Source organism: Gallinula chloropus, assembly GCF_964237585.1.
Source record: "Gallinula chloropus genome assembly, chromosome: 24".
Lineage (NCBI taxonomy): Eukaryota > Metazoa > Chordata > Aves > Gruiformes > Rallidae > Gallinula > Gallinula chloropus.
Window position 1 is genome coordinate 236,172 of NC_140109.1, and position 22,036 is coordinate 258,207.

Here is a 22,036-nt window from a genome sequence, read left to right on the forward strand (position 1 = left end):
ACAAAGATGCTCAAACTAAGAGCTCGGGTGGCTCTTCTGCACAGACCAGCTAGAATTATTGATCATATGAAAAACAGGATGAGAAGGATCACTCCCAAATACGTTCCTCAAAGTGCTGTTCTGGAGGGACAAGGAAATCAGTCCGATTTCCCCACCCCAACCCTTAAGGTTGATGTGTGCTTATTTACTTTAGGCATTGCTCACTTGTTTTGTGTAATAAGTCTTTTCCAAGCACTGGAAAAGCACCTTGGAAGTAAGCAAAATGTTTGACTGCATAATAAAATCCCAGTGCAAGAGCCAGTTCTTCCCATTTTTACCTAGATTTAACACATTTATTACTTGTCTTACTTCTGTGAGTAGCAAAGGGAAAGAATGCCTTGACAGGAGTTGGCAGGTTTGAGTGAAGCACATCATACTCTAGGCTGCTTATTGAAGATAAGTTCAGTGTTGTTTATGATCCCTGTTGTTAGCTTTGTTTATTTGGTGCTGTCTCATGCATTCTGCTGTCATTATCCATGTATTGTGTACAGAGAGTAGGCACACAACTCCAGGCTTAAGACTTCATACAGATGCTGGGCGCCTAAAGATCAGATGCAGTGCTGGTGAATGTCTGTGCATGTTAGTTCATGCGTCTGACCACAAATTTCACACCAATCACAAAGCCAAATAAATCAGATCTCACAGATAGTAGACTAGCTGCTTGTTATTTTCAGCAAGTAAAATGCCTTTATTTCTAAAGATGTCGATAAACTGGGTAAGAACATTCACACCCAGAAATCATTCTATGAAAATGAACAAAAAATATTTGCTAAGATAGAGACCAAAGTGAAGCTGCCAGGAAGGAAAGTGACCACCTGAATTCCACAAAACTAGTGGTATAGAAGAGGACATCTCAGAACTGCTTACCTCCAGAGAAGAGAAAGAATTCATTTCTTTGCCACATCTTCCTCTGCTGTATAAGTCCCTTTTTTCTTATTCTCATTTGTCTTTAAAGGTAGGAGATGCTATTTTAATTCTGAAGAGGATATTCCTTAGAATTCTTCCTTCCAATGGCAACCATCCCAACAGTAGTAAACTTACTGAAAGACTAGACTTTACAGTTCAAGCCCTAGTCAGCTCCTGTTTTATCTTGTTAGTTCCCTGCCCTGCTGCTAGAACTGAAGGTATGAAGCCATCCCAACTTCTCTAGGAACCTACACAATTCCAGCTCTAGATACGGATTACGTTTTGGAAGCTCTGTCTTTACAGAGGGAAAATGAAAAGATCATTCTCTGTAGACTTAATGTAACTTTTATGGCTTAGTGGTCAGTAACAGGGCGCTTAATCCAATCTTAGTCACTTCCCTATTTGAAAATTAGGAACATAAAATCAAATGACTATATGATACCAAAAGTATGTTCATGGAGCTACTTACTAGCATGCTCAGAGAATGAGCAAATGTTAAGCAGTTGTTTATTCCTGTGCAACACCGTGTAATCAACAAGTTTTGTAAACTAGCAGCACTTGAAGGGGGCTGGCTCTGTGTTATTCTAGATAATGATAAAAGGCAACAGAGGAGGAGACCACTTATTTTTAAAAGCAGCTTTTTCAACAGGTAGTGAAAGTGCTAGAAGAGAACTTGCCCAAAACCTCCCTTGCCTTGTCGAGTAAGAAGCATTGTTCTTAACTCCAAGCCCTCTCTGGTTTTGGCAGAGTGAAGATGAGTGATGAAGAGATTCTTGTGTATGCAGTACAGCTCGGAGAAAATTTCTGCCTCTATTTTGCAGGTAATTACTACCCACTGCTGAGACACGGTGTCTTCTTTCTGCACAGATCAAAACCTGATACAGAATTCAGTCCTTTCCTTGGGCTGGCCTCCCTAACTTTGTGGATTACTGTTCTTTACTGTCATGTTACCTGAGTGATCCTCAAAGCAGCTACAATCCTTGCTCACTTGGAAGAACGATAGTTCTTAGATCATGGAACCAGGCTGCCCGCCGCAAAAAGAATCTGAGTTTGAGACGGTGTTCTCAGTGTGGTAACAAGTCACTACCCTATTATGGCCACACCTGAAGCACGGAGTAACTTCTTCTGTTTGAATACTGAGTAAAAAAGCCCTTTATCATTCTGATGTTACCTGATTTTCCCACAAGCTTTGAAGTACTGTTAGCCAAGTGTCTGAGCCAGGGAAATACTTGTTGCTTCATACAGTACTTTCCCGTAAAGGATGCTCAGAAGGGTTGTAATACTGTGGGGTGATCTTGGAGTAAGTGGATAACTTCCAATCTGATAGGATGAAGTTGGGAAACAGTCTCTTCATTAGGGGTGATTTGTAACAACTGTTTCTTGTCCTTTTGCTAACTTAAACTCTAGGTCCATTCATTCCTCATAGGCTTAAACTGGGCTGAGCTGCTCACCCTTGATTTTGCATGCCTCTTGGTTTTGTGGTAACCCCAGTTCTCAAATGACTGCTGGTTTAATCATTCTGTTGAGTTTGTTAGGCTCCCAAATACAACACACTCTGTACTTAGACCACTTTATCTTGGTGAGCTAATAATACTGAGGACTACCACTGGAAATGCGGGGGTGGCTGGCTGGCTTCCAATCTTGCAGAACAGAACTGGATGGAAAGTGGTTTATTTCATGGGAGCAGTCTAACGTTTCTTTCTTTCCTTTTTTTCATTGCTCACTTGGAACCAAGATGATGATGGTAAGCTGAAAGCTCGTCATTTATTACCTTGATTTTCAGTTTTACCTGACCTAACCTGGTAATGCTTTCTAACCCACAAATGTTCTGTGTACCTTAAGAGCACAAGTCCTCAAACTGATAATGGCTAGTGTGAAAAATGAATAGGAGCTACAGCTCACCCTTTCCACCTGAAGTTGCTGTTGCTTTATTTCCTTCTAAGGTACATGCTTCCTTAACAGAAGGACCTTATCATGCAGTTCTAATGGTTGGGTGAAAGAGAGAACTGTTGCTTCTGAATTTCCATTGAGAGATACAGTAGCTTCTCTTGCTCATATACACAGATTTCTGTATTCTGGGAAATCCCCCTCTCCTGCCTGGGCTGCTACAAGCCAGAGGGGGAAAGAATGACATGCCCTCTGTATTGTGTGGGCTTGCCCTTCTGAGAATTTATTTCACCTGGTATATTAATGACATGCTTATGGCTGTAGCAACCTCTTCAACTGAAATTAGAGCTAAGATATATTACCCTCTTGGCTTGATACTCCTACAGGGCTGGAATGCGATGCCTTTTGTAAGGACAAAATCCTCCACCGAGTCCTTCGAAACGTCAACAGCCAGTTGCTTGTGGTTCGACCCGACTTAAACGTGGCAGCCTTTGAAAACGTGACCGACCAGGAGATGAAATCTGGTACTCCCTCTCTCAGATATAACCCTGTGCTGTGCCTTTAGTTTAGATGTGCTTTTGTTCTTTGAAATCACTCTAAATTCTGAGACCAAGAGGAAAGACTTACCTTTATTCTTGCAAATGGAGAGCTGAAATTCTGTGGCTTGTGTGCTGCTAATTAACTAGTTTCCTGGATTAGAGCGAGGGCTGCAAGATGTCCTGTGCAGAAAAGGGTTGCTAGGATTGTTGGTTAGCTCTGATACCGAGCTAAATTCTTAATCCTCTCCCCCACCTTTATATAAGAGTTAGGAGTTGGAAGTGGCCTCGAAAGATCTCTAGTCCAACCCCCTGCCAGAGCAGGATCACCTGGGCTCAATCACACAGGAACGTGTGTCTCCAAAGGCAACTCCTCAGCCTCTCTGGGCAGCCTCCCGTGCTCCATCACCCTCACAGTGTAAAAGCTCTGCCTTACATTCACATGGAATTCTTACCTTTTTCTAACAGCAGTAGTTACCGATGTACTTAGGGTTTTGGCTTTGATTTTGATGGGGTGGGACTCAGGAATTCATTCAGGACTAGAGGTGTTGAACACATTTACTCACAGATTGCATCTGTAAATGTGCAATATGATTTACAGATCAGTATTTACAAACCTAATTCCCACCTCCTGCATGCACATAAAAGGATTTGAACATCCAGCCCCTACTGACTGGTAGCTTCACCTGCTTTTATTAAAAATCTCTGAGTCATTGCTGAATGATTGCAGATCAAATATGTGCTCAGTAGTCATAAAAATCCCAGCCCTGGCTCTCCTGTCAGGAAAAGCATCCTGGGAAGACAGCAGTTTCCAGTGGAATGGTAAGACCTAATAAGTTAAGTTGTTGTAGCTCCCTCCTGAGCAGACTATAATCATAAACAACTTATATTTAGGGAATGGAATGCATTTCAACATTCACTGTTACAAAGCTACTACACCTTCAGCAGGGTTGCCTGTCGCATTCAGCATCCAGATAGCAGATAAAAGTTACTACATGTGTTGTGAGAAAGAGTATGGAAAAATGACAGTTCGATTTAGGGTAAGTATCTGCTTCCCATCCCTCCCCTGTCTACAGAAGTAACAGAGAAACATCCAAGCGTGTCTGAGCAGAAACAAAACTGCTCAGGCCTTGTGCTGGGCTTAACCCCTTCTTTTCTTCCTCAGGAAGGAGAAGTTCCTGAAGAAATTCCTGGTGAAAGTAACGCCATTTTCTTCAAAAAGACATTTACATCTTGTAGCTCCCAAGCATTTAAGTTTGAATACTCACTGGAACAAGGAATGTTCTTGGCCTTTGAGGAAGAAGGCTGCTTAAGAAAACTAATTCTAAAGAAACTGTCCAGAGAAGATGAAGTGGATGAAACCATGAAGATAAGTTTCTAACTTAAGTCAAAATGACTAAAGTCAGCCTATGCCACACTTCAGCTGTCTTAAAATACATCTTGGCTCTCTCTTTTTTTTCATCTGAGGCAAACCAGTTTCATGTTTTTAGCTACTGTAAGTCAGTACAAAAATGGGCATCTTGCAAAGGAAAATAAATTCTCACTCTTGGCAAAAAGCAGAAGAACGTTTTCCATGCAGTGAGACAATTGCACAAGGAAGAAACAAGAATGTACATGTCTGCATTAACCTTGTCCCCTGAAATCTTACTGCCAGTGGATCAAAGAGCTTCAGAATGAGGTGTCTCATAGAGGAAGCAGACCTGTTTTGGGGAGGGAGAGAAATCGGCTTCAAGTAACAGATTTCATAAGCAGGCAATGCCCCTGGCCAATAAACACTTTGAGATCGCTCGTTTGTGTCAAGATTATTTCCTGAGTGTCTTCAACAATCTGAGTTACACAGTGATGTTCTCACCTTCAAATGAAGTTTAAAATTGTCTGTTGTTTCTACTTGTTAGAAACCTTTATTTAAACTGCTAATTGCCCTGAACAGCTGAAGTTCTAATAAAGCTGTCTGTCTTTAGAAGGCACAAGGAAAAAAAAATAAAGATCAATCATGCTTTGATGTAAATTGTAGATCAGCACTGAAATGAAATAGATGGTTGTCCTAACAGTCTGGGACAAGTGTAGCTATGGCTAGCCCCCACCAGGACCCTGTCTCATTCTGTGTAAGTGACAACACATTGGGGTCAGGCTGTGACTCCCATCTCACCTTCCAAGCTGAGCAAACGCTGAATTTCACCAAAACTAAAATTAGTGTGATGAATTCTGAGTGTTTCATCTTGAGGAAATCAAGATGGGATATACTATTCTTTTTTCTATACAAAAGCATTGGTCTTCCTCTTCTCTTCCAATGCCAGGCAGCACTAACCTGGACATTGGTTTCGGGTGGGCTCCTGGTCTTCAACGTGCCATGCAGAAGAGCCAGTACAATTGTCATACTTCATCCAGGCAGAAGCAGTCAGAGAGAACAGAAAGGCATCAATCTCTCATGAAATGAAGGAAAATCCTCATGCTTGCAAAAGAGGTAAGACAAGTCTCAAGACTTGTTTGGTAAAAACTAAACTCTTAATTTCAAGGGCTTTAAAAAAACCCAGAGACATGAAACTGCTGGGATACTTCTGTCTCAGGTTTTTCATGTTATGCTGCCCCTGCCATTTCACTTGTCCAGCTGCTACAGGAGCACCCAAAGGCAGTAAGAACCCAATTATTTAGAGGCAGGTACATCGAGTGCACAACCACTTAAGAAGAGTTCACCAGAGGGGCTTGAACTCCAGGATGTATTTAACAACCTGGGGACTCAGTGGGACTGAGGCCCAGTTTTGTGTGTCTGATAAACGTCCAAAAATCTGATCAGGCCAGATGGTTACACAATGTTAAGGACAAGTCAGTGGTAATTACAGGCAACTGATTCAGTTTCGAGAGGATTGAGGAACATGTGCAATTCACTGAAAAAGCTGTGGTTTAACTACTGCTAATTCTTGCCTCAGAACTACAGCGAATGGGTGTCAGCGTTGGCAGCCCCAAACATCACAGGTCTGGCTGACTATATTCCCAGAGTCCTTACATAACTCATTTCTCACACAAGATGATCTTCAACATGTACCACATACAGAGACATCCTCTGTTTAACCTCAACAATGGCAAAGCCAAACACTTTCTATGCTACACGTGTACTTACCAGTGACTCATACACAGGCATCTTCCTCACTGCGACACAATAACATGTTACAGTGATACCTCTGTCAGACCACATGGAAGAGAAACACCCATCTCAACTCTGACTGCAAGGGTAGCAAAACAGAAGTGGCCAGCTACATGGTATTTCCAGTGGTTATGTGAATAAGAACACAGATAATCCCATCCAAATTAAAAAAAACAAATTGGAAAGTTCTGAAGAATTCAATCAGTAACTTACTCAATCTGCTCATTGCTTAACCAGACTGATGGTAACACACTATTCTTTCCTCTTACTATTAATAGTACTACAGAAGTACCATTAGAATGTGGAAGCAGTTAACCACTCCTCACTATTATGAAAGTCAGAAAAGATAAAGTATTTGAACTTGATTTTAGAGAAAAAAGAAGCCACAAGCCAGAACTATTTGCAGAGAAAACATTTTAAGTAACCTAAAAGCAGCAAAAATCATTCAGAAGCACAGACAGACAATTTCTGTAAATTCTTTATTATGTAGATTAAGAAAAAAGCATTCCCTTTGCTACATCAACTCTCAGGGTCCAAAGACTTACAGAGTGTGCCTTACATACAGTTCCCTTGTCGTGATGTCAGAAATAACAGTTCAATTTGCCACAAGTCAAGTTTGTTTTACAAAATAGGAGATGAAATAACAGTTATTTTTAAAAAATCAGTCACTGAAGCTGCCATGACAAGGAAAGTTCCCTTCAGCTACATATGTCTGTCACTGATGTAATTAACTCCTCCCGATTTACAGTGCAGCTTAAATCAACTCGCTCTCACCTGGACATTACCCACTTCAAATCTACTTTTTCTTTTCTAACATTTTAACTGGTGTTGCAATAAATGAAAAAACAAGAAAGGATATTTATTTCTAAAAGACTAGCTCTGAACTTGCTGCAGTGTGTACATACTATGGACCCTTGGCTATTCCTTTCTTCTGCATTAAACATGTTGGTAAAAATAGGCTGAAGCAGAGGCAGCAGTGAAGAATCGTGTTTGTCTCAGGGGTCCAGTTGCATCTCAGAGGCTCCACAGCATGGCAACAGCCTTGCAGATACCCACATCGTTATAGTTAAAGTAGCAGAGGCCAGCGAAGGTGACGGCCGACAGTAGGTACAGACCTGTGTTGGCCAGTTTAATGGGTGTGTCTCCGTGGACATAGTCAGTTATAACCTGTCCAAGGCCCCTATGGAACAAGAGGGAGAAAAAAAGCTGCAATCAGGAAAGAGCATTCCTTGCTGAAATCCACCCAGTTCCTGCGAGCATCCTACACACATGGCTCAAACACATCTTCTTTTCCACCTGTTAGATCAACCTTTCCTGAAGAATGCCCAGTTCCTACTCAGAAAGATGCATCTGTTTAAAAAACAAACCAACATTCCATTAACATTCTATTAAAAATAAATACACAGTGGCTCAGAGTTTTCTTGACAGTACTAAGGAAACAAGGGGTTGAGCACAGCTCTTTCAAACTACAGAGTCTGTAGGATCCACCTCCAAGGAACAGTGGGCAGTTTATCCAACTTCCAAGGACTGAAGAAACCAAAGGAAATAGCCTTTTTTGCTTGAACAGCAAGGTGTGGATCTGGGATCAGCCACAAAGGCACTAAAGACTCCAGGATGCGTATTTTGACTAGAAGATAGTGGCAACCAAAAAAATTAGCATACTCTGTGGGGTTTTTTCTACCTATGTCAGACTGGAAGTTAGCTACAGTCCAGATTTAAGCTATCCAGAATGTTAGAAGATGCTTCTAAATAACTGCAGTAATTCCATTTCCAAGCCTACAGTATTTGCTTTCTGCAGTGACAGGTGTCAACTTGGGGAAAAACAGAGAACAAAAAGGTTTTCTTCATAGTATTTTGCCTTGGTCTAGCCTGAAGTGGAAGAACCCATCTCCACACATTAGTAGTGACCTAGCAAGGTTCAAAGTCCTGCATGAGATGCCACTGCAAGTGAACACTGAGCTCAGCTTCACTTAGATGGGGCTCTAATACCATAAAGGTGTCCAAAGCAAGAAAAGGGGATCAAGGAACCCCTGGATACACAGAGGAGAAGCAGAAAATGGAAGCAACCTGAAAGGCAACTACTCTCAAACTATTCCATCTCTTTTTAACAAGTGGGGAGTGGAATACAGACAGGAGTGCAAGCAGCACATAGCTACAGCTTGTGCCTTCAGAAAACAGCTAGATAAGGCACAGCCAGCTCAGGATTCACTGGCATTCCTTCAACTGTACCCTTGATAAAGGAATTTCATAGGATGTTTTCTTTGTGTTGCACAATAAGACTGAGACACTCTAAGACTTCTCAGAAGAACTGGTGTGGGACTTCACAGCACGCAAACTGAGTCACAGAGTCCTGTAAAAACAACCACTGGCCCTGAGAACAAGGAAGGGGATTGGCAAGAAATAGCTGAAGTGTGGTAGAGACACAATCTACATCTCACAACACAGCAGCTTGACTGGGCAAAAAATCTGTATTAGATGGCAGCAAGAACAGTACAAGATAAACCTGGCTTTGGGTGTCTTGAGTAAATCTATTGATAGGCTACTGTTTGGACTGATAAATATCTGAAACACTATGCCAAACGTATTTTAGGACAAGATTTCCTAAGGAAAAACATAGCAAAAGGTGAAAACAAGCCCCTCAAAACCACAGGCAATGCTCCTCTGCAGTTTTTGACTAGCTACCAGAGGGATTATCTGATCTGTTGTGGTGATCTAGCGAACTTTTATCTCAAGCAAATCTTGTCTAGTATGGGACTGAGCATGCAGCAGGGATTTCTAGTGTGAACAATCCTGATACTTTTGCCAACAAGAGACACTCACTAGAAAAACAAACATCTGTGCACTGGCAAGACATGTAGTCCAGAGAACCCATCTCAGCACATCAACCTGCACCAACCTGTCCCACCGCCTGCAACTTCCCCACCTGGTCACATCCAGTAGGGAGCCAACACGCACAAGCCAATCAGCTGAACAAATGCTCTGAAGCTGGGAGAGCTCAGCTGGGAGTGTTCTGTGGTTTAAAGAGTTAAATATGTTCAAGGACAGCCACACTCCATGCTCTGTCCTAGATTTGAGGGCCTGAGGAACAAGAGCCCAGTCACGGTGAGGAAAGCGCAAGAGCTCCTGGCACGACTTTGTAAGGGAAGGAAACACGGCACCCCGAGCACCACGGGGCTGCCCCTCTGCTGTACCCCTGGGGCAAGCATCACCTCAGGATGCAAATGCTGCCAGTCAGGCCAAGCACGCAGCTGGATCCATTCCTAGCAAGACTCTAGCCTACTCACATTAAAGATCACAGTAGAACTACCCTTCAGGACAGGAGCAAACATCCATTTCTCAGGAATCAAGAAAATATCATCAAAGTCTCAGCTTCTCTAGTGGAGTGTTTACTATGATCTCTTTATCATGCAGCATCTCATCACTGCTGAGATGAGCAAAGCCAGCCCACAGCACAGAACCTTTGAAGCACAACTTGGTTTATATAGATCTGTCCTGTCTGTGTTCCCTCTGTTCATGTAACATTGCTTCTTCTACAAGATAAAAATGTCCAAGATTCTACACAGCCAGTGGCAAGGAAGTCCTCCTAAAGTAAGACAAACCATTAGAAAATGTTCATGGATTCCTTAGTGAGAATACACATCCTTCCTTCTGACTGAGAGAACAGTGTGACAAAGGAAGACCAAGGCCCAAGTCCTGTCAAAGACTGTGACTGTCACTGAACCTGGAGAGGAAGGACTCTGCACCTCTTTCCAGAGGTCAGGAATTATATCAGGAAATAAGATCAGGAAATAAGCCAGCAGACTTAGTGCCTCATACAGATTTAAGGCCTAAGGCTTGGAGCCATTCTGACTACCAGACTTTACTTTTAATGCTGAGGGATGTATTGTGCTTACCAGTGGCCGTGGAGAGTGAGGGCTGCAGCCAGTGAATAGTCCACAGCTGGTCCAGGATACAGGTAAGCTGCAGGAAGGAGACCCAGCAAGAGGACACTGACAGCTCGCTCACTTGTCCAGTGCAAAGATGCAGCCTTGGAACTGCCTGTAAGAAGAAGTATTTTTCAGTGCAAAGTTCCTGTCCAAAGTGCCCTAACCTTAAAAACACCCCTCATCCTGCTCAGCAACACACAATTACCTGTGTTCTCCCACTTGATTACCATGCTTTCGTTCAAACAGAGCCTAGATGCCTTTGCATTACTGCTATGGAATATATTATCTATTTTACAATGTCTAAAATGTTAATTTTAAATACTCTTTGCTGCTGCTAAGAAAGAGAAGTTTCTTTTACTACAGAAGAACAGAAGCTCAACTGGTGACATGAAAAAACACACCAGTCCTACTTTAAACACTTGTGGTTGAATAAGGAATAAGGTCCAAATTAACCATCACAGGAAAGAAATATGTCCAAAGACAAAGCCCAGTGAATTTCCTCTCTGTTACATATGATTCACTATTCCCAGCTTGTAAGGAATGGCTTTGAGATCTAGATGGACACAGCTGCAAGTTCCAGTGAATAGCACATAACAACTACTGTGCACAGTTATGTCCAGGAGCCAGGATTGTCATTTTTAATTGGAAACAGAGGGTTACACTTATGGGATCATCACAGTGATACATGGCCTAGAAGTAGCCTGAAGGCCAAAGGATTTTAGTCCTCCCTTGGTACTCAGTTGAATACAGTCTGAACCACATAACAGATGACACCAGAAAATATTAGTTAAGGAGCTTTTTTACCAATTCTTACTTTTTAGAAGCATGCAAATACTATTAAGGGGGAAAAAAATCTGGAAGGTTCTGCAGTGAACCAAAACCCTAACAGCATGAGCAACAGTTTGAAGCAGAACACCAGCCAGCATCAGCCCAGGCTAAAACCACTGAGAAGGGACTCTGCAAAACCACCTTTACAACATCCTGAAAGCACTTAACTACCACACAGCTATTATCCATCTAAACTGAAACACAGTGTGTTTTGCTGTTGCCAGGAGAAAGAAGTTTAGAAAGCTGACAAGGTAAGGAAAGCAAAGGACCTTCAGTAACTCGTGAAAGGGACCTGGGACGGGGACCAATAAGCAGTCCCTGTAGCACACCACAGCCAACGATGCCTCACACCACATGCACGAATTTTCATGTTAGTATGAAGCCCAGAATAGGTAGAAGGAACCAGCTTAGCTGTGCTTAAGCCAGTTTATTTACAAGTGTTTCATCTCCCCTTCCGCTTCTAAGCGGAGTCACAACGGTGACAAATCACCCCCAGCCCCAGCCCCAGCATCTTCTGGTATTTACGTTGCGCAACTGCCAGACGAGAGCTGGGTGGTGTCTTTCACCACCTCTGCGTCCTCTCACCATATGAAGAAAGGCAAACACAGCCTCAGAAATACTCTGCCTGCAGATCAGGCTCCTCACGGTAACCCCAGTGCACCAGCAGCTCTGTTGTTCCAGGAAAGACGCCCCGGGCGCAGCGCTCTCGTACTGCTACTGCCAGGGAACCTGAGAGCTGTTACACCTTCCCATCGCTTCCACAATCCTTCAACTTTTCCCCCACACTCAGGAGAACCGCTACCTTAGCTGCTGAGATCTACTAACAGTCAGTTAGTATGGGCTCAGGTTGGAGCACAGGGAGTTCCCCCCAATCTGGGGAAGAACTTCTTCCCGGTGAGGGTGAGGGAGCCCTGGGACAGGCTGCCCAGGGGGTGTGGAGTCTCCTTCTCTGGAGAGATCCCAGCCCCGTCTGGACACCGCCCTGTGTGACCTGTCCCAGGGACCCTGCTTGGGCAGGGGGTTGGACCCCATGGGCTCTGGAGGTCCCTTCCAGCCCCTGCGGCTCTGTGATCTCCTGTTGCCAGCCCTGCAGCACTCAGAAGCTGGATACTGACAGGCGGGTGTCAGCTCCGAGCTCCAGCAGTGTAAACCCAACGCAGGTGCCAGTGAAGCGCCCTGGCATCTCCAGCGGCCCCGCCCCGGCTCTTCCCGACGGCTCAAGGCCGCACCGGGCGGCGGCGGCGCACGGGGCACGGGAAGGACACGGCGCCTGCCCGGCCCGCCCCGAGGACGGTGACGAACCCGCTGCCGGCCCCGGGGCGGACGAGACACGCGCGCAGCCCCTGCCCTGCCCGCACCCCGCGCTCGGCCGGGGCTGCCCCGCGGCGCAAGACGTACCGCGGCTCTGCCGGGGGTCACCGTGGCTCTGCCGAGCCGGAGCGCTCCGATCGGCGACGGCCGCCAGCACGGCGGGGCGGCGGAGGAGGAGGAGGGTCCTCCCGGCGAGAGCTGCGGAAAGAGCGGGAACGAAGAGTCAGGGCGGGGCGGCGGGGCGGCGGGCCGCGGGGCCGGGCCGCCGGGCACTCACCCATCCGGGCGCCGCGGGGCCGCGCCAGCCCCGCCCGCAGCAGCACCGACGCCGCCATCGTCCCCAGCCGGCCCAAGGGCACCGCGCACCGGAGCCGGAAGCCGCCGCTGCCGCAGCCCTTCCGCTTCCGGGCCGGGGGCGGGGACCGGCGGCTCGGCCGGGCGGGGATGCCGCGGCCCCCAGCCGCCTCGGAGCCCCTCGGCGCGGCGCCGCTTCCCGCAGGGCACAGGGCTGCGCACAGCGCGGCCGGCACGCGGAGCGCACGAGGGACAGCAGGGAGGACCCAGAGGCTGTTCTGCGCCTGCTCAGGGGCAGCCTGAAGCTGGAGCTGCGCTCCGCTGCTGCGGTGGGACAGCGCACACCAGCGCAGCGCACACCAGCGCAGCACACTGCCCTCGCGGCCGAGCCCCCCTCCCCGCTCTGACCAGGCAGAAACAGGCAGCACAGGGAGCACACGAGGAGCACCTGGACTTCTCAGGCCTGTGCTCTGTCCCTGGGCTTCAGTCCAAAACAACGACAAAGGGATCAGACGTGTCTGGATGTATTTATTTTGTTAAAAGGCTTGGCTGTTCAACTGGAGGGAGAACAGCCCAGTACCAATTTCTCCAGTGATACGTTGGGCAGACCAGAGACAGAACACAACACCCACCAAGGCTTCTCTGTCAAGCACAAATGGTTTCAGCATCCCCACTAGAGAGAATGAAGGAAAGGTAGACACGATGGCCAGCCCCTGCCATGGTTTGGAGAAGTCTAAAACAAGCAAAACACACTGGTGCCTTGTCTTCTTCGTTATGGAAGGAGTAACTGCACCTGCAGCTGGAATGGGAGTACCCCTTCATGCTCCCTTCTGTGTCCAGCTGACCACACGCATGTCACCACACAGGTCTGTTGAAGGATGGGAAGACAAAGCTACTGGGGGGTTAAATCCAGGGACATGTCCTGCTACCAGACATTTTGCCTCTCCCCTCTCCTATTGCAAGTCTTGGTCATTGACTTGGTAACCCCCCCAAAAAGCAATCTGTTAGTAAAAAAAAATTAAAGAAGAAAGAAAAAAGTATGGTGCAAACATGCCTGTTACCCCTACAGACAGCCTGTAATATTTTCATGCATCAGAGGTCAACCTGGTCAAAGAAATAGAACCTGAGGCTGGGAGGACAAGCCAACCTGTGAGACAGGCAACTGCTCCCCTGTTTTTCTGAATGTCAAGTCAGGGAAAAGCACGGGAGCACCTACTGCAGGCTGCCACGGCTCAGTTTGTCCCCCGTGGGCTGGCAGGATGCAGATAAACCACAGTGTTGAAACAAGTTTAACCGTGGGGCAGTGATGAAAGAGAAACATCTGCCTCTGTCCTCTACCTTATTGTTTGAGCTGGAGCCTAGACTCATCAGTCCTCATCTGAGCTATCCTCTGATTTCTCATCAGCAGCCACCTTCCAGTTCTTCCTCTTGCTTCTCTTCTCTGGTACTTCACTCTCTGGCACAGAATTATGATGCTTCTTTCTCTTTCTCGGGGTCCGTTTCTCTTTTTTCTCCTGAGATTCGCTGTTCTCAGAGCTGCTGGTGGTTGAGCTGCTGGCATGAGAAAAGTCACTTTCCTGCCCAGAAGACGAGGTAGGATCCCTGGCAGGCACTTTCCTGGTCTTTTTCTTGCGCCTGTGCTTCCCTTTCCGGGTACTTGAAGTCTCCTCTTCCGAGCACTCGCTTTCCCTGGAGGACTCTGATGATGTTCTCCCCTGCTCCTTTTTCTTTCTCTTTCTCTTTTTGTGGGATCGCTTTTTTTGCTTCTTCTTGTGTGACTTGTGCAGCTTCTTCCGCTTGTGCGCCTCGCGGGCAGTCTGCTTCCCCAGGTGAGACTTCTTCTTCCCATTGAGGGCATTTCGTTCATCCCCTTCTTGCTGGTCACTGTAAGAAGAACAAAGGATGACCAGAATGAAGCAGCCAGGCAGGCACAGAGCAGCTGAGCCCTCTCTGTGTCAAAGTTTTAAGCAAGCTCATCGACTCGTTTGGCTAGAGCAGGGAAGCGGATTCTTGACTCGTGGGGGAGCTGCATTTTTGGTTCAAGAGCTCGTTAACAATGTGGGTCCACATCTTAGAAATAAGATATTTGATAATCATAATATATTCAATAATACCAAGATACTTAATAATACCAAGATATTTGAGCCAGAACCAGTGAGCATGTGTACTGAAAGCCACCAGGCAATAAAAATTCAGGTTACTTCAAATCAGGAAGCCTGAAAAATACTGTGATTGATGATTCTGTGAGATGGAGTTGAAAAATAACTAATTCTGTCCAAGGTCTTATTTTCCAGTTAAGCCTCCACTCTCCAGGATACTGCATGAATTTATGTTCTCCAAATAAGAAACACAGAACATACAGGCACACTATAATGGGAAGGAGAACCCGAGCTGGTATTTGTGAGGGTGTACACACAGCTGGTGTGGATTTGGCCTATTACACTGGTTCTCTGTCAGCCCAGATATCCCTCTCAGACTCCCAGCATTTTACTAAGTCAAGCTGAAGCTGTATGTCTAATTAGTATAAAAGATGCAATCCCCTCCTAAAGCTCAAACAAGGGGGATTAGATGTTTTTCAGTGGGTGTTAGTAACTAAACAGTGCTGCTTTACATTCAAGGCCGATCTATATTTAAAACTTAAAACTCAACAGTAAAATTCCCTGCATAACCTGTCAGCAGTAAGACTGTGGATACATCAGTAAGCCTCACTTACCTATCTGTATCAAACTCTTCAGGGTACAACTCTTTATAACCACTGTGACCCCACCTGTAAGAAAGCAGAACCATCCATTAAAAAAACAGAGAAGTTGTTTAAACTAAAAAAACACAGTTCTGGAGAGACAAGAGCCACAGAATGAACATGAGATTGGGGTGGGGAGAGTGAAAGATCTGAACCTTCCCAACAAAGGAAGGAAGGAAGCATGACTGAATTGGGACTATTTAAATACACTTTAAGTTTCTCAGTCTCTTTTCCATTTCTAATTAGGGAAAACTGCAGCTCTAATTTCTTTGAAGTAACCCTGGAGAGCACTAACTTGCGTTTCTTGAGGTTTTTAAAGTTCCTTAGTCAGAGCAATGGATGCTAACTTCAGCTGCTAAGCTTAGGGCTGAGCTCACGATGCTTCCTGAGCTCTGCAGATCAGCTCCAGAAAGGTGTTGTAGTTACAGTTATAAGCACAGGACCTTCCATCTCCCACAGACCTGTCGGGCATGTTGGCTTCACATTCATACAGCTTTTTATTCCAGGATCGGGCCCTCAGGAGATCATCTTCCACTGGGTCAAGGAACTGGGAGTTCCTGGTTTTCCAGTCGGGCCTGTGTCCCTCCTCGTCAAAGCCATCGCTGCGCATCCGACTGCTGCAGAGAGACAACAGCTGTCCTTAGCTAGCTGCCACCTCTGAGGGAGCAAGGGGTTAGTCCAACAAGGGGAGCAAAAACCCAGCAAGCCCGGGATGTCCATCTACGCGAGAAGACCAGCCTTCGCTTTAAAGTCACCACTAACAGCTCTCACAAAGCCAGGCCAGTAGCTAACACCGGTCTGCAAACCTCCCAGGGCCCTCTGTGCACGGCCAGATCCTTAGCGGGGATCTCACCGGGCAGAATTAGAGGAAGGGGTCATCTTGGCCATCACAACGAATGCAGCTCTGCCCTTCTGGAATGCTCTGCAGGAGCAGACTGACGATACGCAGTGAGACACAGGCCAGCAAAAGCAGCAAAGGGGGGGACTGGAGAAGTAGAACTGGTTTGCTAGAGCTTTAATTCGATCAGACACAAAGACTGACACCCCAGAGCCACAGCAAGTGCCAGCAGCTCTGAGCCATCTCACACGCTTGTGACTCTAGGTCTGTTTCTCACTTGACAGGCTGCACTTCCTGTGCCAAGCAGCAGCTGCAGGCCTAGGTAAGGCTTCAAGGTGTCCTCCCCAGAGACACTAAAACCACTTCCTGCAGCGTTCACACTTCTGAGAAGCCCTCAGGGTAGTAAGCTGTGCCTCCCCCATGCAAAACCTCAACCCTCACCCCAAACCCAGCTTGTTTTCCTGTAGCTTGTGAGATGATCAGAGTGATTTAACTGATACCACACAGCAGCAGCCAAGACTGGCGTGTCAGAACAGCGTAGGAACCCCACCACAAGAGGTTTGGTTACTGCTTACATAAACAGAAATATGTTAGGCCTTCCTCACAACCTTCTGACACACTAAGCACTTCCCACCCCCTTGCTTCAGAGAGCCTGGCCCGCCTAACGCTGCATTTTGAAGACTATGAACCTAGATGAAGAGAATAAGGGTCAGACTTAAGTACCGGTCTGACCTTTTCCACAGGACTCTTTAAGGAGAAAATACATGTATTGGTAGTCTTCATATATTGTAAACACACAGTCATCACAGAGTGCTCCTAAAGTATTAGAGCAGAAAGTTATGCCCTTTACACAGCTAAAACCCACCTGGAGGTGTCAGACAGCATTCTGCTCTGCCTTTTCCAGTAAGTCTCTTCTGTCTGTTTCTCCCACTCCCTTATTTTCCACATTTCTGTCTCCTCCTGAAGCTGAAAAAAATCACAGAAAAGGAACAAGTGTAACATTAGGGAAACTTTACAGACACGTAGTACATAAGGTCATCTCTGGGCTCAACACTGCAGCTAACAGCATTCCCAGCAAGCTTTCCTACCACACTGGAACTGACCAGTATTTCTAGGTGTAACCAAAAGGAGACTCGCTTGATGGTAACACCCTGACAAAACAGCCTCAGAAATGGTGGCTTTTCCTGATTATGCTATCCCAGCTGTTATAGAATCATAGAATCCCAGACTGGTCTGGGTTGGAAGGGACCCCAAGGATCACAGAGCTCCAACCCCCCTGCCACAGGCAGGGACACCAACCTCCAGGCCTGGAGCTACACAAGGCTGCCCAGGGCCCCAGCCAACCTGGCCTTGAACACCCCCAGGGATAGGGCACCCACCCCCTCTCTGGGCAGCCCCTTCCACCCCCTCACCACTCTCTCTGCAAAGAACTTCCCCCTAATATCTAATCTAAACCTTCCCTCCTTTAGCTTTAGTCCATTCCCCCTTGTCCTGCCGTTATCTGTTCTGGCTGCCCTGCCTTGTCCTTAAGTACAGCTAGAGAATTCAGGATATAAATATAATCTGGAAGGACCAAGCCACAGCGAGGAGCTACACTACCCTGGTGAGTCACAGCCTGCACATGCTGAGTGGCTTCGGGCACTGACTGTAAATAACTGACTCTGTAAACATGTGAAATACACGAGTTAAACTTGCTGAGCTTCGTCAGGAAATTTATTTGAACTACATCCTCTGGCCAGGATGAGGGCTCAAGGAAAACCGAAAGTGAGACTTCACAAGTGGCTACGTCGCCGAGCGCAAGGAGCGCCTCTCCCCCCACCCCCCCCCGAAACCCGGCACCCGGCGGGCACCCCGCCCGCCCCACGCCCCGCTCCGGCCCCGCACCGCCGGGGAGGCACCGGCAGCCCCGGGCCCGGCGCACGGCAACGCCCAGGTGATGCCCGGGGAGTCTCCCAGCCCGGGCCTGCGGAGAACAGCGGGCGGCAGACGCGGGCAGCGGCAGCTGGGAGAGCCGCGGCAGAGCGGCCGGGCCGGGCCGGGCCGGGAGGGAGGGGGGGCAGCCCCTCGCCCCGGCCGTACCTTGTTGTGCGCGCCCGTGTGCCGGATGACGTTCCGCAGCAGCACCTTCCCCACCGGCACCCGGGACATCCTCTCACCCTGCGCGGCCCCGCGGACGCCGGCCCCAGCGGCACGGCCGGGCAGGGGCCGCTCCCGCAGCCGCGGGCGGCAACAGACGGGAGAGGCCGGGCCTGCTCCCGGCTGCCCACCGGAAGCGGTCCGCGCCAAATGCCTTCCCCCTTGGCAGCCGGCGCGTTAAATCGCCGCGGGGCCCACGAAGCGCGGGGCGGAGAAGCCCGGCGGCGGCGGGCCCGGAACGCGGGGCACCGGAGGACGGGGAAGCCGGACGGACCTGCGCAGCGCGGCTCTTCCGGTTGCCGTCGCTAGGCGACAGCGGTCGCCATGGCGGGCGCGGCGGCAGTCGCGCAGCTCTGGGCGATGCTGGACGAGATGGCGGAGAACGACCCGCACGCCTACCGCCGGCTCCTGCGGCAGCAGCGCGCCGAGGCCGAGCGGTTCTTTGCCCCGCCGCAGCCTCACCTGTGCCTGCGGGCCCGTCCCGCGGTGGGTGCGCGGGGCTCCCGCCCGGGTGCCCGGGGGAGCGGGCGGAGGGGGCCGGCGGGGCCCGGCGCGCTCAGCCCCGCTCCGGTCTCTTGCAGGGTGCTGCCGGGAGGCCGCTGTTCATCAACGTCTGCGGCTGGCAGCGGGTCCCGGCGCCCGGAGCCGCCGCCGACCCCACACCTGTCAGCGCGGGGCCGCTGGAAGAAGCGCCTGGCGAGGGAGGTGGGTGCCGAGAGCGCCGCGCGTCGCCCCGGATGCGGTCCCCGCTGCAGCGGTGCATTGCGGGCGATGGCACGCAGGTCCCCGCTGGAACGGAGGGTGGTGCTGTGCCGCGGCCGGCTCCCGGCTCGGGAAGGGCGGGGGAGCGGGGGGCAAGGATGCGATAGGCGCGTCTCAACAGGGACTACAGAGTCCTTCAGTCTGGGGCGGGGGTGGGAACCAGAAGTACCCAAACCCGCACGCCTTTAGATCCTGAGCAGTAGTTACACGCTCAGAATCGCCTTGGCCACACACTCACATTGGCTTGGATCGTGTTCCCGTGCTGCTGCTGCTGCTTGAACAAGGAGACTGGAGACCTGGAGCGGTGTCACTTGGAGATGAGGTTGATACAATTAACTCTCTACCCACAACCCTCAACTTCGTTTCCTTTTTCAGCCAAGTGATTGCAGAGAACACTGGCAGATGGCCCCGGAGCAAGGACTTTGACTCACACCTTCTCTTCACAGACCTGTCCAGCGTTATAGATGTTGCATACAACCCAGCGGTTCTTCAGAGGGCAGAAGAAAACCCAGAATATATGGACCACCTGATTCGTTTGACTCTGAAATTCGTCGGGGCACAGTGCAGCCTGGTGCTTCCCAACTCGTGCTCCCTGGAGTCCTTCCCGTTGAAAGGGAGCCTGGACGCCATGCGGCGGCGCCTGCGAGGCCGGCAGGGGCCAACTGCCCGGCTCAGCCAGGACCCAGGGAAGGGTACGGAGAGATCTGCTGTCACTTTTCTTGGAGGACCTATTGGATCCTTCCAATTTACTCAAACTGCATCTCTCCAACCCCCGTTCTTGCCATAAACATAAACTGAATTCAAGGAATTCAGAGGTATTTGTATCAGACATCAGTGTAACCCCACTGGCCCAACTACATTCACTGACAGTTAAGAAACCAGTGATATTGGAACAGCAAATTCCCCTTTTCCTATATCCACTTGACACACAAACTCTGCTAGGGTTCAATCCTTAGAGGTGCTAATTACCTTTTGCTTTAACCTGAGCAAAAGGCATTGCTGCTGTCAGTAGTTTTAAGACAACAATTTTTGGCTCCTTGGCACTAAAAGCAAGTCATGGGCAGAGGAGAAATAGACAGTAAGTCTCCAGCTAACAAAATTGCTTATTATAGTTAACTACAGTTGAAATTTCTGTGATATATTTCTCAAGTGGCCAAACATTCCCATTTTTAGTAACTGATATATGTGAAAAACTTACTTTTCTCAGGAGAACTGACACTTGCTCAGCTGCTGCTCACTAGGGAAGCTGAGGACTGCAGCAGCTCTCCTGTGCTGCTGAAGGAAGAAAGCATCTCAGAGCCTAAAGCACCTCTGATCCAGGAAATTCCCAGTATGGAAATGTCAGAGAAGCTAAAAACCCCTGTCTATGAAATGACCACCATGAGAGATGTAAACAAGAAACCACTCAAAATTGAGCTCAAAATTGAATTGCCGAAGGTCAGCTCTGTTTCTGAGTGTGATCTGAGGGTTTCAAAGGTAAGGCAGCAGAGGGAATAACCTCCTGTTTTCACTCTATCATCCAATCCCTAGAAAAGCCCACTGCAAACTTGTTGTCAAATTGTTAATCAAGTATTTTAATTTTCTTGGTTTAGGATGACATAATCATTGAAGTCCCTGAAAAATACAAATTACAAGTAGATCTGCCAGAACTGGTGGATGAAGACAGAGCTGCAGCAGCGTTTAACAAAGGAAAACGGGTCTTGTTTGTCACAGTGCCAGTTGCCAAAGCAGATCCTTGAAAGACTGAATTCCATCCAGTTCGTGTTCACAGAGGAGAGAACAAAATGACAGCTCAGAGTGAGATTGCTGAATTCTAGATGGTGATGATCTTTGGGACAAATAGCTCAAGTGCCTTTAGAAGACACCTGTAGGAAAGGAGCTCTGCAGGAACACTAATCCTGCACCACACTGGGGACAACAATCAGATTGCAAGTACTCAAGGCATACTGGAATACATTCTCAGCTGTAATAAAGAACCATTAATGCACTCAGGCTTTACTACAGCATTCATTTGGCCTTAGGGTCCAGCAGTAACAGCTGTGAAGTCTTTTTGCTAAATAAATTGATTGCTGGACTCCACATGGTAAGAGCAGCTCTCACAGGTTTAATACTGGGACAACCAGCAGAGGTGTGTTAGGCACAGTTCTACAATTGCCCTGTTCTTTTCAGGACAATCCCAGCTGATCTTACCTGGAGTAGACTGTCTGTTCAGCCACTGAGTGTGCTTGACTTCACTTCTGGGGATCTCTGAGTGAGACCACAGGACTATTCAAAGCAGCACGGGAGGAGTCGGGTCTCAGGGATGCTCATGGAGCAGCTGGCAGCCAAAACCCAGCTTAGAGCACTTGAACTGGGAAAAGGCACCTGCATTCGTTTATGCTAATACACAAAACAGTTACAAAGCAACAGAACAGCTTCAAGGGTTACTAAGCATTATTAGAATTAATTGGGGAAGGGACAAATGAGTCTTAAGAGATCTTGAGGTCTTTGTTTCACACTGATTGGGCAGTGTGTCATTCCTGTGGCTTCCAGGACTCATTTGCCTGACAGTGCTGTTTCTGCACCAGTATTCAGAACAGACAAACTGGGTTTGAGCTACAACTTTAAAACAGGGGCTTACAAAGGAGCAGGAACTCCTGGCCTTCCCCCTTTGCTTCAGAGCCGCTCGGAAGGCTGGATTGAATCACCATT

At 48.0% G+C, this 22,036-nt stretch overlaps 4 protein-coding genes across 4 annotated transcripts; 2 read left to right on the forward strand and 2 right to left on the reverse strand.

Annotated features, from left to right (window-relative positions):
- Positions 1-1,699: 1,699 nt before the first annotated feature.
- IL18 (interleukin 18) lies at positions 1,700-5,080 on the forward strand (the record flags this gene model as incomplete). Its single annotated transcript, XM_084275095.1, has 4 exons — positions 1,700-1,766; positions 3,219-3,356; positions 4,263-4,408; positions 4,534-5,080. 4 exons carry the CDS (start codon positions 1,700-1,702, stop codon positions 4,747-4,749), a joined length of 567 nt encoding a protein of 188 aa, XP_084131221.1. The 3' UTR covers positions 4,750-5,080.
- Positions 5,081-6,970: 1,890 nt separating this feature from the next.
- SDHD (succinate dehydrogenase complex subunit D) lies at positions 6,971-12,931 on the reverse strand. Its single transcript, XM_084275069.1, has 4 exons — positions 12,853-12,931; positions 12,663-12,773; positions 10,404-10,548; positions 6,971-7,690 (listed from the first exon to the last, which is right to left on the reverse strand). Exons 1-4 carry the CDS (start codon positions 12,908-12,910, stop codon positions 7,525-7,527), a joined length of 480 nt encoding a protein of 159 aa, XP_084131195.1. The 5' UTR covers positions 12,911-12,931; the 3' UTR covers positions 6,971-7,524.
- A 461-nt stretch (positions 12,932-13,392) lies between these two features.
- On the reverse strand, positions 13,393-18,704 carry NKAPD1 (NKAP domain containing 1). The gene is made up of 5 exons (XM_084274992.1): positions 18,527-18,704; positions 17,313-17,413; positions 16,071-16,226; positions 15,583-15,636; positions 13,393-14,753 (listed from the first exon to the last, which is right to left on the reverse strand). The coding sequence occupies exons 1-5, from the start codon at positions 18,593-18,595 to the stop codon at positions 14,237-14,239; spliced, it is 897 nt and encodes a 298-aa protein (XP_084131118.1). The 5' UTR covers positions 18,596-18,704; the 3' UTR covers positions 13,393-14,236.
- A 188-nt stretch (positions 18,705-18,892) lies between these two features.
- PIH1D2 (PIH1 domain containing 2) lies at positions 18,893-21,569 on the forward strand. Its single transcript, XM_084274909.1, has 5 exons — positions 18,893-19,069; positions 19,165-19,288; positions 19,792-20,037; positions 20,553-20,821; positions 20,938-21,569. Exons 1-5 carry the CDS (start codon positions 18,908-18,910, stop codon positions 21,082-21,084), a joined length of 948 nt encoding a protein of 315 aa, XP_084131035.1. The 5' UTR covers positions 18,893-18,907; the 3' UTR covers positions 21,085-21,569.
- Positions 21,570-22,036: the final 467 nt, after the last annotated feature.